The sequence below is a fragment of the Artemia sp. Qi Xiang Cuo genome, chromosome 5 (assembly GCF_049724085.1).
Source record: "Artemia sp. Qi Xiang Cuo chromosome 5, ASM4972408v1, whole genome shotgun sequence".
NCBI lineage: Eukaryota > Metazoa > Arthropoda > Branchiopoda > Anostraca > Artemiidae > Artemia > Artemia sp. Qi Xiang Cuo.
Window position 1 is genome coordinate 37,887,391 of NC_142798.1, and position 14,283 is coordinate 37,901,673.

Here is a 14,283-nt window from a genome sequence, read left to right on the forward strand (position 1 = left end):
TTTGAAGTTTTGTATGCAGTAATGCTCGATGAAAAAAACTACTAATTTTGATGATTATTTATGTTAAGAATACATAGCTATAGGATACTTCAACTACTCGTATTATGCAAGGGTTCTGAAACGTCACAGCCATTTCTTTTCTAGCAGATTTCTACTTCTCTTGATGAAAAACGAAGAAGACCAGTTTCCAGCCAGCGACTTGTGAATTTTTGAACTCATGAATAGGCTTGAATCTTTTGTAAATTTAAGCTGTTATTTGAGAAAGACTGATGAAAATATTAATGTTTGCGGTTAACATTGATCGCGCCGGCGGCGCGGCGTGCCGTGCTATTTTTGACCCCGCCGCCGCCGGTCTTCTCTCGTCGGCGCGGCGCCATATATAACAATATAAAACAGTAAAAAAAATAAAGCGCCATAATAAATAAATAAAGCGCCATATAAAACAATAAAAAACTTTAAGGTAAAGAGTGGAGCGTTGAGCAGGGAACAGGCCCTTTCATATACGGAATAATTTCTGTTTGTTTTAAGTTTTAATGTTGCTCCTTACTTTCAGTAAAAAAAAGTTGTTGTTTTTTATTTAATTTCTGAATGTTTCTGAATTAATGCAGGTTTTGAATTTGGCTCACAGTACATGAATAATTAAAACGAAATTTGCGTATTAATTTTACTTTTTTAAACTAGCAATAACCTTATAATAACCTAAGTTTGATTTTTGTTCCAGTTGTTTAAGAATGACTCCTGAATTTGCAAAGGCTGTTTAATTAGAATAATAACCTCTTTTAAAAATTAAAAAAGAAACTTCAGCGTAAGAGCAAGCTATTGAGGAGAGGCAACCCATCTCTTATACGTAATATTTTCTGTTCCTGTTAAGTTTTAATGTTGCTCCTCACTTTCAGTTGAATAAACGTTTTTATTTAATTACTGATCGTTTTTTCAAATAATGTACGGAAGTCCAGATCCCCCTCCATTGAAAATCCCCTTCCACCACGAGAAATTATCTCCATGGAAAGATTCTCCCACGTAACTTAAATTAGCGATATTTGCGGAACTAATTTTGTAAGGCATAGTAACAAAACGGCCAAAGAGGTCGAAACTATTTCTATGAAAATGAAAGTCACAAGTTGAGCAATTCTCAAATCACTGAAATGAATGAAAGAAAAAATCTTTAAAAGATATACGTAATAATTTATGTTCGTTCTAAGTTTCAATGTTATTCATTACTTTCAGTTGAAAAAAAAAGTTTTTTTTTATTTAATAACAACCACAAGGAAGACATACAATATCTTTGGTTTATTATCACATAAAAATCATAGTTATGGAGCTTCTTAAGGTAAAATTAAACGCTAAGATTGGACAGAAAATAACACAAACAAATTATTACTTATATCGGCCATTATTTAACAAAATTCGAATTTTTGCGTAAAGAGCGAGGTAGTGACGAGGGAACAAAATTCCTTATATAGGTAATATGCGGGGTTCGCCCCCTCGTCAATACCTCCCTCTTTACGCTAAAGTTCAAATTTCGTCCCAATTCTTTAAGAATGACCCTGAGTCATAAGGCCAGTTTAATTAGAATAAATACTCTTTTGAAAGTATTAAAAATACTTTAGCGTAAAGAGCGAGGTATTTAGGAGGGGACAAACCCCCTCATATACGTAATAATTTCTGTTCGTTTTAAGTTTTAATGTTACTCCTTACTTTCAGTTGAAAAAACTTGCTTTTTTTATTTAGTTGCTGATTGTTTTTTTAAATAATGCTGGGATACCCAGCATCTCCTTCATGGAAATTCTCTTCCCCCGTGAACAATCTTCCATAGAAAGATCCTCCTATGTAACCCAATCCCCCCGACCCCCTCCCCCCAGAAAAAATCCTACCCTGAAAACGTTTGTATACTTACCAATAACCAATACCTATACATAAACAATGGGCAAAGTTCGCAACTTTCACCCCTTCCCCCGGGGGCTGTGGGGGACTAAGTCGTCCTCAAAGACAAAGCTATTAGATTTTTCAACTATACTAAACAAAATGGCTATCTCAAAATTTTGATCCAGTGACTTTGGGAAAAAATGAGCTGGGGAGGGGGCCTAGTTACCCTCCATTTTTTTGGTCACTTAAAAAAGGTACTAGAACTTTTAATTTCCGTTCGAATGAGCCCTTTCACGAAATTTTAGGACCATTGGGTTGATACAACGACCCCTGAAAAAAAGTAAAAATAAACACGCATCCGTGATCTTTCTTCTGGCAGAAAAAATACAAAATTCCACATTTGTGCAGAAAGGAGCTTGAAACCTCTACACTAGGGTTCTCTGATATGCTGAATCTGATGGTGTGATTTTCATTAGGATTTTGTGATTTTTAGTTGGTGTTTACCCCTTTTTCCGTAAATAGGGCAAATTTTTTCAGGCTTGTAACTTTTGATGGGTTTGACTAAACTTGATGCAACTTATATATTTGAAATCAGCATAAAAATCCTCTTTTTTTGATGTATCTATTTGTATCAAAGTTCCGTTTTTTAGAGTTTCGGTTATTATAGAGCTCGGTCGGTCCTTACTTACAGTTCGTTACTACGAACTGTTTGATTATCATATGCTGAGGCAGCAGGTTTTTAGGCGAAGTCAGAATTGCTTTAGTGTACATTATATAGAGTTTGTTGGGTTAATTAAGAACGAAAGCAAAGGTTAAGCCCCTGCGCTGAAATAATCAAATCTAAAACTCTGGATTGGTTATTTTACTGATTTGTTATTTTTTTCAACCTAAATCTTGATTGTAGATTTCCCTTTAAAGGGTAAATTCGAAAATAATGCCATTAAAATGTGGGTTAGATAAGGCCTTTAAAGTAACAAAAGTCCATTTAATTATAGAAAGAATGGAACGGATCGAGATCTTGTTGTATATGTACTTTTTTCACTCTGCTTGCTGTTAAGTTGTTACAGCAACCGTGTGAGCCCGTAGGAACACAAACACTAATATCGAAAGTGTTTTCTTAGTGTCACGGGACGTCACGTTTGGTGTTAAACTCCTAAACAAAATGGCATAGTTTATAATAGGGACGTTCATTTGGACCTATATAACAGTGTCACTAGAAATTTTGTCGAAAAAATATTTTTGTGTAAATTAGTAGCATACTGTAGCCAAAAACCGTTGGTGAAAACTCACCAACAACATATAACTTGTTGGAGACATTTTTGGTGTTTTTCTATTGCGTTTATGCGGTGGTTGATTGCGTTTCTTATTCCTAGCTGCATTAGTTCCAAGCTGCATTATAACTTATTATATACTTATTATATACTGCTTATTATAAGCTGCATTATAACTTATTATATACTGCATTATAACTTATTATAACTCTTATTCCAAGCTGTATTAATAACTAAGTCAACTTAATTTTTGTGGGTGAGCCAGTTAAGCAGAAAAAATCCCTAAAGAATTGTTTTTAGGAAAAATCTTTGTAGGAAAGGTATCTTTGTTTCGAATGTCAAGAAAATTTACGCTTGAATGTTTTAGGGTCTCCTCGTGTGGGCTGCTATACTTCTACCCTCCACTGTAATCGACTGACTTTCCTATAATTGCTTGTTATCACTTTGGTTTCAAACTAATTTTTGACCTAAAAAAAAAAAAATGGATACTACCTTATGTGAATGTACTGTAGGCCTTATCGGTAGATAAGTTCTATTTTTCAAATGTAAGCAAATTTGAAAATAAAATTATTAGCCTCTTCCCCTCTGATGTATATGATAAACTCGAAAATGGCATTCAAGCGAACTGAAATTCAAATTTTTTTTTCAAACGTAAAAAAAATGACATTAAAACTTAAAACGAACAGAAATTAAGCTTAAAAGAAACACGTTTTGGATTAAAGTTAAGAGCGACACCAAACGAACAGAAGCTTTTTTGTGTACGAGGAAGACTACCTCCCCTCCCCTCCTCGGCTCTTCGCTTTTTATTGGCTGTTTTTTGTGCTTTAGTCAAAAGTTAAGGGTAAAAGGCGGAGAGCTGAGAAAGGCGGTTTGGCCCTCTGATCCTCCTCTTCCTTTCACTTCATTTTTTTTCTTAGAGAAAGATGGAGGTGTTCCACCTTGAAAAAATCTGAGCCATGGAGGAATTTTCAACCTGTAACGTTTGCAGTGAGGTCCTTAGACCCCTACCTTCCCCAACCTCCCTTTTTTAATGATTTTGCTAAACATTGTAATTAGAGGCGTCTGCCTTGGGTGATTGTGAACCGGAAAATAGCTTTGCTATGTAGAGACCGATAAAACCATATTAAGTTCATATTTCACAAATATGTTTAATTTTCACTAAAATTTATGCAGAAGGGCTATTGAGCTTTTAGATTACGTATGTGAGGTTAATATTGCATTAAAGAGATCACATAGCGTAAAGCACACATATCACAAATGGTGGACAAGTCACATCTTAATGAAAGTCATAGTCATGTAGTGAGTTTCTGTCAATAGGATTAGATTGCTAAAATTGAAGCCTTTAGTTCTTGCTCCTACAATACTGCCCTCCTCATCCCCAATTTTGTTTATATGAATATGTTTTTAATCTTTCAAACAATGATCTATGGCTACAAATACTACTAACGACTCATTGCAGAATCATTCCATCTGAGGTCAACACAACTGCGCACGATCCTTTTGTAATCTGTCATCCTTCATTCGTAAAACTTGGCCTAGCTATCTTAGCCTTTCTTTCCTTGTAGCGTTAGAAAATGGGACCAAAACCCATTTTTCGCACAACTTGTTATTTTCATATGCTGCAAGTCAAACAGTTACCTAAATTATCCGCAATCAACTTCTCTGGAAAATATTTAACAAATCCTCCTTATTTTTTTCGAGGTAATCTGATGGACAGACTTTTTCAGCTATGACTGCCTTTCGAAAAAGGACTTCTCATTCACCTTTGTCGCATCTGGTTGCCGAGCGAAGACTTCGCTGGCTCGGACAGCTTTTGCGACTGCCTGCCGATACTCCGGCTCGGATTTTTACGACTTTGAACCAACCAGTAGTGGCCGGAAACGTTCAACGGGAAGACCCAATTTCCGGTAGAATGATAATTTCAGGGAATTTCTGGGCCAGGCTGGAATTTAGCTGTCTGATGCATAGGCCCTTGCTGCTGACCACCCCACGTGGAGAATGCTGACGAATCTCTTAACGTCGCCGCGGTATGCGTAAGTATATAGCTGGCTGGCTTCACGCGGTGAACTTTCACGTGTTGCCCTGTTAAAATCTTAATGCACCCAAGCAGCACACCCAGGAGATTCAGAATCAAACAAGTCCTCTTTTCATAATATTAATCGAAAAACTTTTTCAACAAAATAAGTTCTTAAAAAATTAAAGAACTCCATTAAACCAAAATGAACAAAAATAGAATCAAATAATCTACCAAGAATACAACTACCACAAATTAGAATAAATAAATAAACGAACCCCAAAACAAACAGAAATTAAACTAAATAAGAGTTAAACACAAAACGAGCAGAAACTATTATGAGTAGGGTTCTAAACCCCTATGCTTTTTAAAAGCCAAAATATAATTTGCAATTTACTAAAAAAAATTCAAATGGATTTACTGAAAAAAATGTGCATTATCAGTTTAATCTACATATGCTGATATTTATTCCTTAAAATATTAATTAATTTTTGATTTCTTAAAGTTATAGGAATGAAAACATTTAAAAGTATTTCTTTCAGTATAGCACAAATTATATTCAGGCTTTTAGAAAGCTTAGGGGTTTAGAACCCTACTCATATTAATTTCTGCTCGTTTTGAGTTTGACTCTGTTACTTATTTTAATTTCTGTTTATTTTGGGTTTCATTTATTTAGTGATACTTATTTGTGATAGTCGTATGCTTTTAGATTATTTGATTCTATTTTTGTTCATTTTTGGTTTTAATGGAGTTCTTTACTTTTTTTAAAAAATTATTTTTTGGAAAAAGGTTTTTTTAATAGTTTTTGTTCGTTTTAAATTGACATAGTCTTTTTCAGGGAAAAAGACTGAGCCTCTTCTAAAGTTAAGCAACCATCCCTTCCATAAAAACCATAATACCCCTGGGCATACCTTAAAACCCTTGTCCCTAATCTCTGAGTTTTGTTTCAACCACAAAAGCCTTGTTATATGATATTTAGACTATTTTGAATAGAATGGCTATCTCAAAATTTCTATTAGATGCATTTTGGGACAATTCGACATGTGTGTGTTGAGGTAGGGATAGCTGCCCTCCGACCACTTTGTCTCTTAAAAAGAGCCCTAGAGCGCCTGATTACCAATCCAATGAGCCCCTCCGAAATTTATATGACCATGCTTTCTATAAAATCTTATATATGCCCCCAGGGCATAACTTACCACCCTTGCCCTGAGGGCTGAGGGGATTTGTTATACTCAAAGACAGAATTTCCAGACCTTTCAAATACGTTGAACAAAATGGCTATCTCGAATTATGATTGGAAGTGTATGGGGAAATGATGGGCGCGGGGGACATTTGCCCTCTGATCACTTTCGACTAATTAAAAAGGAACTAGTCCTCTCAATTTCCTACCGAATCAGTCCTTTTTTAAGCTTCTACGACAAAACTTTCTATAAGAACCCTATATGCCCCAAGGTCATAACTTATAACCCTTTTTCTGAGGGCTATGGGGGAGGGTTATCATCCTCAAAGACATAATTTTTAGACCTATCAACTACGTTGAACAAAATGGCCATATCAGAATGTTAATCGTAAATGTATGGGGAAATGATGGGTGGGGGTGGGATTCTCCCTCTGATTACTTTTGACTATTAAAAAGGGCAATAACCCACTCAATTTCCAATCGAATGAGCCAATTTTTGAAGTTTTTACGACAACGCTTTCTATAAAAAGCTTATATGCCCCCAGGGCATAAATTACAACCTTAGCCCTGACGGCTGTGGTGGGTTTGTCCTACTCAAAGACATATTTTCCAGACCCTTCAACTGCGATCAACAAAATGGTTATATCAAAATGTTGAGCGGAAGTGGTTGGGGAAAGGGTGGAGGTAGGGGGGGGGGCATTCGCCCTCCGATCGCTTTTGACATAATTTTCAAAATTTTGATTGAATATGTTCGGGGAAATGGTGGGCGTGAGAGGGGGTTTAGTTGACCTCCAATTACTTTTGTCTATTAAAAATGGCACTAGCCCTTTTTGTCATCCTCAAAGACATTATTTCCAGACCTTTAAACTACGTTGAACAAATTGTTTGTCGCAAAATTTTTATTGGATGTATTTGGGGAAATGGTGGGCGTGAGAGGGGGTTAGTTGCCCTTCAATCACTTTCAACTATTAAAAAGGGCACTAGCCCTTTCAATTTTCAATCGAATGAGCCCTCTTTGAAGTTTCTACAACAACGCTTTCTATATAAACCCTATATACCCCCAGGGAATAACTTATAACCCTTATCTGAGGGTTGTTGGGGGTTGCCATCCTCAAAGACCTAATCTGCAGAACTTTCCACTACGGTACGTTGAAAAAAATAGCCATCTCAAAATTTCGGATTGGATGTGTTTGGGGAAATGATGGGTGTGAGAGGGAGGTTAGTTGCCCTCCAACTACTTTCTACTATTTAAAAGGGCATTAGTCCTTTCGATTTCCAATCGAATGAGCCCTATTTGAAGCTTCCCCGACAACCCTTTCTATAAAAACCTCATTTGCCCTCAGGGCATAACTTACAACCCTAGCCCTTGGGGCTGTGGGGGTTGTCATCCTCAAAGACCTCATTTACAAAACTTTCAACTACATGGAACAAAATGGCTATCTCAAAATTTTGATTGGATGTGTTTGGGGAAATGGTCGGTATGAGAGGGGGTTTGTTGCCCTCCAATCACTTTTGACTTTAAAAAGGGCACTAGCTCTTTCAATTTCCAATTGAATGAGGCCTTTTGAAGTTTCTACAAAACGCTATCTATAAACACCTTATATGCCCCCAGGGCATAACTTACATTCCTTGCCCTGAGAGGTGTGGGGGGTTTGTCATATCAAGGACATAATTTCTAGAACTTTCAACTACGTTGAACAAAATGGATATCTCAAAATTTGATTGGCTATGTTTGGGGAAAAGGTGGGTGTAAGAGTGGGATTAGTTGCCCTCCAATCACTTTCGACTATTAAAAAGGGCACTAGCCCTTTCAATTTTCAATCGAATGAGCCCTTTTTGAAGTTTCTACGACAACACTTTCTCTAAAGACCTTATATGCCCCGAGGGCATAACTTGCAACTCTTGCCCTGAGGGGTGTGGGGTTTATCATCTTCAAAGACCTAAGTTCCAGAACTTTCAGCTACGTTGAACAAAATGGCTATCTTGAAATTTTGCTTGGATGTGTTTGGGGAAATGGTGGGCGTGAGAGGGGGTCTAGTTGCCCTACAATCACTTTTGACTATTAAAAAGGGCTGTAACTCTTTCAATTTCCAATTGAATGAGCTCTTTTTGAAGTCTGTAGCACAACACTATCTATAAAAACCGTACATGCTCCCAGGGCACACCTTACAACCCTTGCCTTCAGGGGTGTGGGGGGTTTGTCGTTCTCAAAACCATAATTTCCAGAATTTTCAACTACGTCGAACAAAAGGGCTGTCTTAAAATTTTTATTGGATGTGTTTGGTTAAATGGTGGGCGTGAGAGGGGAGTTAGTTGCCCTCCAATCACTTTCGCCTATTAGAAGGGCACTAGTCCTTTCAATTTCCAATCAAATGAGCCCTTTTTGAAGTTTCTGCATCAACGCTTTCTATAAAAAACTTCATATGCCTCCAAGGCATAACTTACAACCCTTGCCTTGAGGGCTCTGAGGGGTTTATCATCCTCAAAAATCTATTTTTCAGAACTTTCAACTACGTTGAACAAGATGGTTATCTCAAAATACTTATTGGATGTGTTTGGGGAAATGGTGGGCGTAAGAGGGGAGGGTATTGCCATTAAATCACTTTCTACTATTAAAAAGGGCACTAGCTCTTTCAATTTCCAATCGAATGAGCCATTTTTGAAGTTTCTACTACAACACTTTCTATAATAACCTCATATGCCCCCAGGGCATAACTTACAACCCTTGCCCTGAGGGGTGTTGGGTGTTTATTATCCTCAAAGACCTAATTTCCAGAACTTTCAACTACTTTTAACAAAATGTCTATCTCAAAATTTTCATTGAATGTGTTTGGGGAAATGGTGGACGTGAGAAGGGGATAGTTGCCCTCCAATCAATTTTGACTATTAAAGGGGGCACTAGCCCTTTCAATTTTCAATTGAATGAGTTCTTTTTCAAGTTTGTATGACAACACTATTTATAAAAACCGTATATGCCCCCAGGGCAAAACTTACAACCCTTGCCCTGAGGAGTGTGGGGGGTTTGTTTGTCATCGTCAAAGACATAATTTCCAAAACTTTCAACTACGTTGAACAAAATTGCTATGTCAAAATTTTGATTGGATGTGTTTGGGGAAATGGTGGGTGAGACAGGGGTTCGTTGCCCTCCAATCACTTTCGACTATTTAAAAGTGCACTAGCCCTTTCAATTTCCAATCAAATGAGCTCTTTTTGAAGTTTCTGCGACAACGCTTTCTATAAAAACATTATATGCCCCAAGGGCAAAAATTACAACCCTTGCCCTGAGGGCTCTCAGGGGGTTGTCATCCTCAAAGACCTATTTTCCAGAACTTTCAACTTCGTTTAACAAAATGGCTATCTCAAAATACGGATGGAATGTGTTTGGGGAAATAGTTGGCGTGAGAGGGGGGTTAGTTGTCCTCTAATCACTTTCCAATATTAAAAAGGGCACTAGCCCTTTCATTTCCAGAACTTTCATGGCTATCTCAAATTCTTATTGGAAGTGTTTGGGGAAATGATGGGTGGGGGGGGGGGGGGTATTTGCTCTCTGATCACTTTCGACTAATTTAAAAGGCATTAGTCCTCTCAATTTCCAATCAAATCAGCTCTTTTTTAAGCTTCTACGACAAAACTTTTTATAAGAACCCTATATGCCTCAAGGGCATAACTTGCGACCCTCGTCCTGAGGGCTATGGGGGGGAGGGTTGTCATCCTCAAAGACATACTTTCCAGACCTTTCAACTAGGTTGAACAAAATGGCCGTATCAGAATGTCCATCGTAAATGTCTGGGGAAATAATGGACGTGGGGGTGATTCGATTACTTTTGAATATTAAAAAGGGCAATAGCCCTCTCAATTTTCAGTCTAATGAGCCCTTTTTGAAGTTTTTACGACAACGCTTTCTATAAAAACCTTATATGCCCCCAGGGCATAACTTACAACCTTAGCCCTGAGGGCCTCTCAATTTCCAATCGAATGAGCCAATTTTTGAAGTTTTTAACGACAACGCTTTCTATAAAAAGCTTATATGCCCCCAGGGCATAAATTACAACCTTAACCCTGAGGGCTGTGGGGGAGGGTCGTCATACTCAAAGACATATTTTCCAGACCCTTCAACTACGTTCAACAAAATGGTCATATCAAAATGTTGATTGGAAATGTTTGGGAAAAGGATGGGCGTGGGGGACATTCGCCCTCCGATCGCTTGCGACAAAATTTTCAAAATTGTAATTGAATGTGTTCGGGGAAATGTTGGGCGTGAGAGAGGGGTTAGTTGCCCTCCAATCTCTTTCGTCTATTAGAAAGAGCACTAGCCCTTTCAATTTCCAATCGAATGAACCCTTTCTGAAGTTACTACGACAATTGGATGTGCTTAAAGAAATGGTGGGTATGAGAGGGGGGTTAGTTGCCCTCCAATCATCTATAAAAACTTTATATGCGCCCAGGGTATAAATTACATCCCTTGCCCTGAGGGGTGTGGAGGGTTTGTCATCCTCGAAGACATAATTTCCAGAACTTTCAACTAGGTTGAACAAAATGGCTATCTCAAAATTTTGATTGAATGCGTTTGGGGATATGGTGCGCGTTAGAGGGGGGTTTGTTGCCCTCCAATCACTTTCGACTATTAAAAAGGGCACTAGCCCTTTCTATTTCCAATCAAACGAGCCCTTTTGAAGTTTCTACGACAACGCTGTCTATAACAACTTTATATGCCCCCAGGGCATAACATACAAACCTTTCCCTGAGGGCTCTGAGGGGGCTATCATCCTCAAAGACCTAATTTACAGAACTTACAACTAGGTTGAACAAAATGGCTATCTCAAAATACTGATTGGATGTGTTTGGGGAAATGGTGGGTATGAGAGACGGATTAATTGCCCTCCAATCACTTTCAACTATTAAAAGGGCACTAGCCCTTTCAATTTCCAGTCGAATGAGTCCTTTTTGAAAAAAAAAGAACCTTATATGCCCCCAGGGCATAAATTACAACCCTTGCCCTGAGGACTGTGGGGGGGGGGGGGGGGTTGTAATCCTCAATGCCTAATTTCCAGAACTTTTAACTACGTTGAACAGTATGGCTATTTCAAAATTTTGATTAGATGTGTTTGGCGAAATGGTGGGCGTGACAGGGGGTTAGTTGCTTTCCAATCACTTTTGACTATTAAAAAGGGCACTAAGCCTCCCAATTTTCTATCGAGTGAGCCCTTTTTGAAGTTTCTACAACTCCTCCGATACGAAGTGCCCTGGTCTAAAACCAACCAAAAATACATTGTTCCAACATCGTTCTTTACTTAGGCAGCGCTGTTGTGCTGCCTATGAAAGAGGGAACTCTAGTCCATACACTTTTCATTATATCAAAAGTGATTTTGATATAATAAAAAGTGCAAAAATCAAATTAGTCAAAATCAGCTTTATATTGCTAATACAAGAGGTTTTTAGATGAGTAAGTGAGATAGTAATCAGAGAGAACTATTTACGGTTTGTTATTGGCCTATTACTTTTTGACAGCTAAACATTAAAGGACCCCCCCCCCCTCACTAAAGGAAAAATACTTTGTCCCAGAGTAATGCAAATCCATTTAAATATACTTCATGTTTTTAGTGTTTTTCATATTATTTGCTGTTTTTACATTCTTTGCTTAGTGTTTTTTTTTTCTTCTAGTGGTAAAGCTGGTTCTTATGGGATTCAGGGATTTGGAAGTATTCTTGTCGAAAAAATTGAGGGAGATTACAACACTGTCGTTGGTTTTCCGTTGCGAAGATTTTTTGTTGAAGTTCGAAAGGCATTTTGTGACTAATTTGAAAGTAAATGGAAAAATTATTTCTTGTTTTCTTTATCTGCTCTATTGTTGTGCAATATTCGGTAGGGTAAACTAATAGATTCCATTTCATAACTAAAAAGACATTATGTCACTACTTGAGCAATAAATAAGAACAAAAGAGGAACAAACAAACCAAAAGAAGACAAAGGAAAAAAGGCATCGGGAGTTCAGAACAGTAAGATAAAGGAGAAGATATGCAGAAACATTACAGAATAAACAGCCAATAAGCCCAATAGCTTCTGTAGCCGTCTCTACTTCATTATTAATCAAAAAAACTATTTGCACAAAATAAGTTTTTCAAAAAAAAGTAAAGAACTTTATTAAACCAAAAATGAAAAAAAAATTAGAACCAAATCATCTACCAATCATACAGCTACCACAAATCAGTATCAATAAATAAATTAAACCCAAAACAAACAGAAATTAAAATAAGTCAAACTCAAAACGAGCAGAAACCTAATCTGAGTAGGGTTCTACACCCTAAGCTTTCTAAAAGTTAGAATATAATTTGTATTTTACTGAAAAAAATTCAAATGAATTTACTGAAAAAATGTGCATTGTCAGTTTCATATGCATATGCTGATATTTATTCTTTAAAACCCTAATTAATTTTTTATCTCTTAAAGCTATAAAAGTGAATACATTTAAAAAAAAAAAAAAAATTTAAGTAAAGTACAAATTATATTCTAGCTTTTAGAAAGCATAGGGTTAGAACCCTACTCAGATTAATTTCTGCTCATTTTGAGTTTAACTTATTTTAATTTCTGTTTGTTTTGGGTTTCATTTATTTATTGATACTGATTTGTGGTAATCTAAAAATATGAGAATATACTGATTTCAAAACTATCTAAAAATGTTGATTGGATGTGTTTGCGGAAAAGGTGGGCGTGAGAGGGCTGGTTGCCCTCCAATGACTTTCGACTATTAAAAAGGGCACTAGCCCTTTGAATTTCCAATCCAACGAGTCCTTTTTAAAGTTTCTATGACAAGGCTTTCAATAAAAACCTTATATGCCCCCAGGGAATAACTTATAATCATTGCCCTTAGGGCTCTGAGGGGGTTATCATCCTCAAACACCTAATTTCCATAACTTTTAACTACGTTGAACAAAATGGCTATCTCAAAATTTTGATTGGATGTTTTTTGATAAATGGTGTGTATGAGAGGGGGGTTAATTGCCCTCAAATCCCTTTTGACTATTAAAAAGGGCACTATCCATTTTAATTTTCAATTAAATGAGTCCTTTTCGAAGTTTCTACGACAACACTTTCTATGAAAACCTTATATGCCCCCCGGACATAACTTACAATCTTTGCCCTGAAGCTTAGGCTAATTTCTAATACATCCAATTACGGTGGACAACCTACATATATCAACAGTTTGACTATATGGGTGTCGGGAGAAGGGGGATGTGGGAGGGGGTTAGTTGTCTTTCGATAACTGTCGATCGATAAAATGGGCACTAGCCCTTTGACTTTCCAATCAAATTAGCCCTTTTTCAAGGTTCAACGAACAAGCTTTCTCTTTTCTTGGTCCAATACTTTTTCTCCTTTATATTAATGATTTGGTTACAGACCTGGGTCCATCAGTGCACCCAGAACTTTTTGCTGACAATAGCAACTTTTTCATCACCGGCCCTAATTTACCATCCCTCGTCACCTCTGCTCAAATCCTTCTGAATAGAGTACATGAGTGGTGTCTCCTTAACTGAATGATCATTAATAGCGAGAAAAGTCAGATTGTATTATTTTGAACCCCTTACAAAAAAAAATGAAGCTCAGCAAGCATTTGGCCTCAAATATCCCACCCATCGCCTCCCCCCGGTCGAAGTTCCAAGTTTCTTTGTGTCCATATTGACGCCTCCCTATCATTTACAACTCACGTTTTCTACATCAGAGCCATAATCTTGCGACAGGTAAGTATGATTAATCGTGTGAATAATTTTCTTCCTCCTGATATCATTGTTATTTACTCTTTTATTTACCTTACTGCGGATCTGTTTGGGGCAACACTTATCCTTCAGTTACCAATTAATTAAAATCTGCCCAAAACCGCGCCATCAAAGCAGTTTTTCTGCTGCCCCGACTATATCCCACCCAGGACCTTTACTCCGATTTTGGTATTATCCCTT

General features: G+C 37.3%; 1 protein-coding gene across 2 annotated transcripts in view; it reads left to right on the forward strand.

Annotated features, from left to right (window-relative positions):
- LOC148952111 (uncharacterized) overlaps positions 1–12,154 on the forward strand; it is a 78,687-nt gene extending 66,533 nt beyond the window's left edge. Inside the window, exon 5 of one of the 2 annotated variants that reach the window (XM_089089555.1) lies at positions 145–1,160. In XM_089089555.1, the coding sequence (XP_088945681.1) occupies positions 145–205 (61 nt within the window). In that variant the 3' untranslated portion in view covers positions 206–1,160. Of the gene's footprint in view, positions 1–144; positions 1,161–11,992 lie in introns of those variants that run through there. The other variant, XM_089089554.1, reaches the window with a different exon arrangement.
- Positions 12,155–14,283: the final 2,129 nt, after the last annotated feature.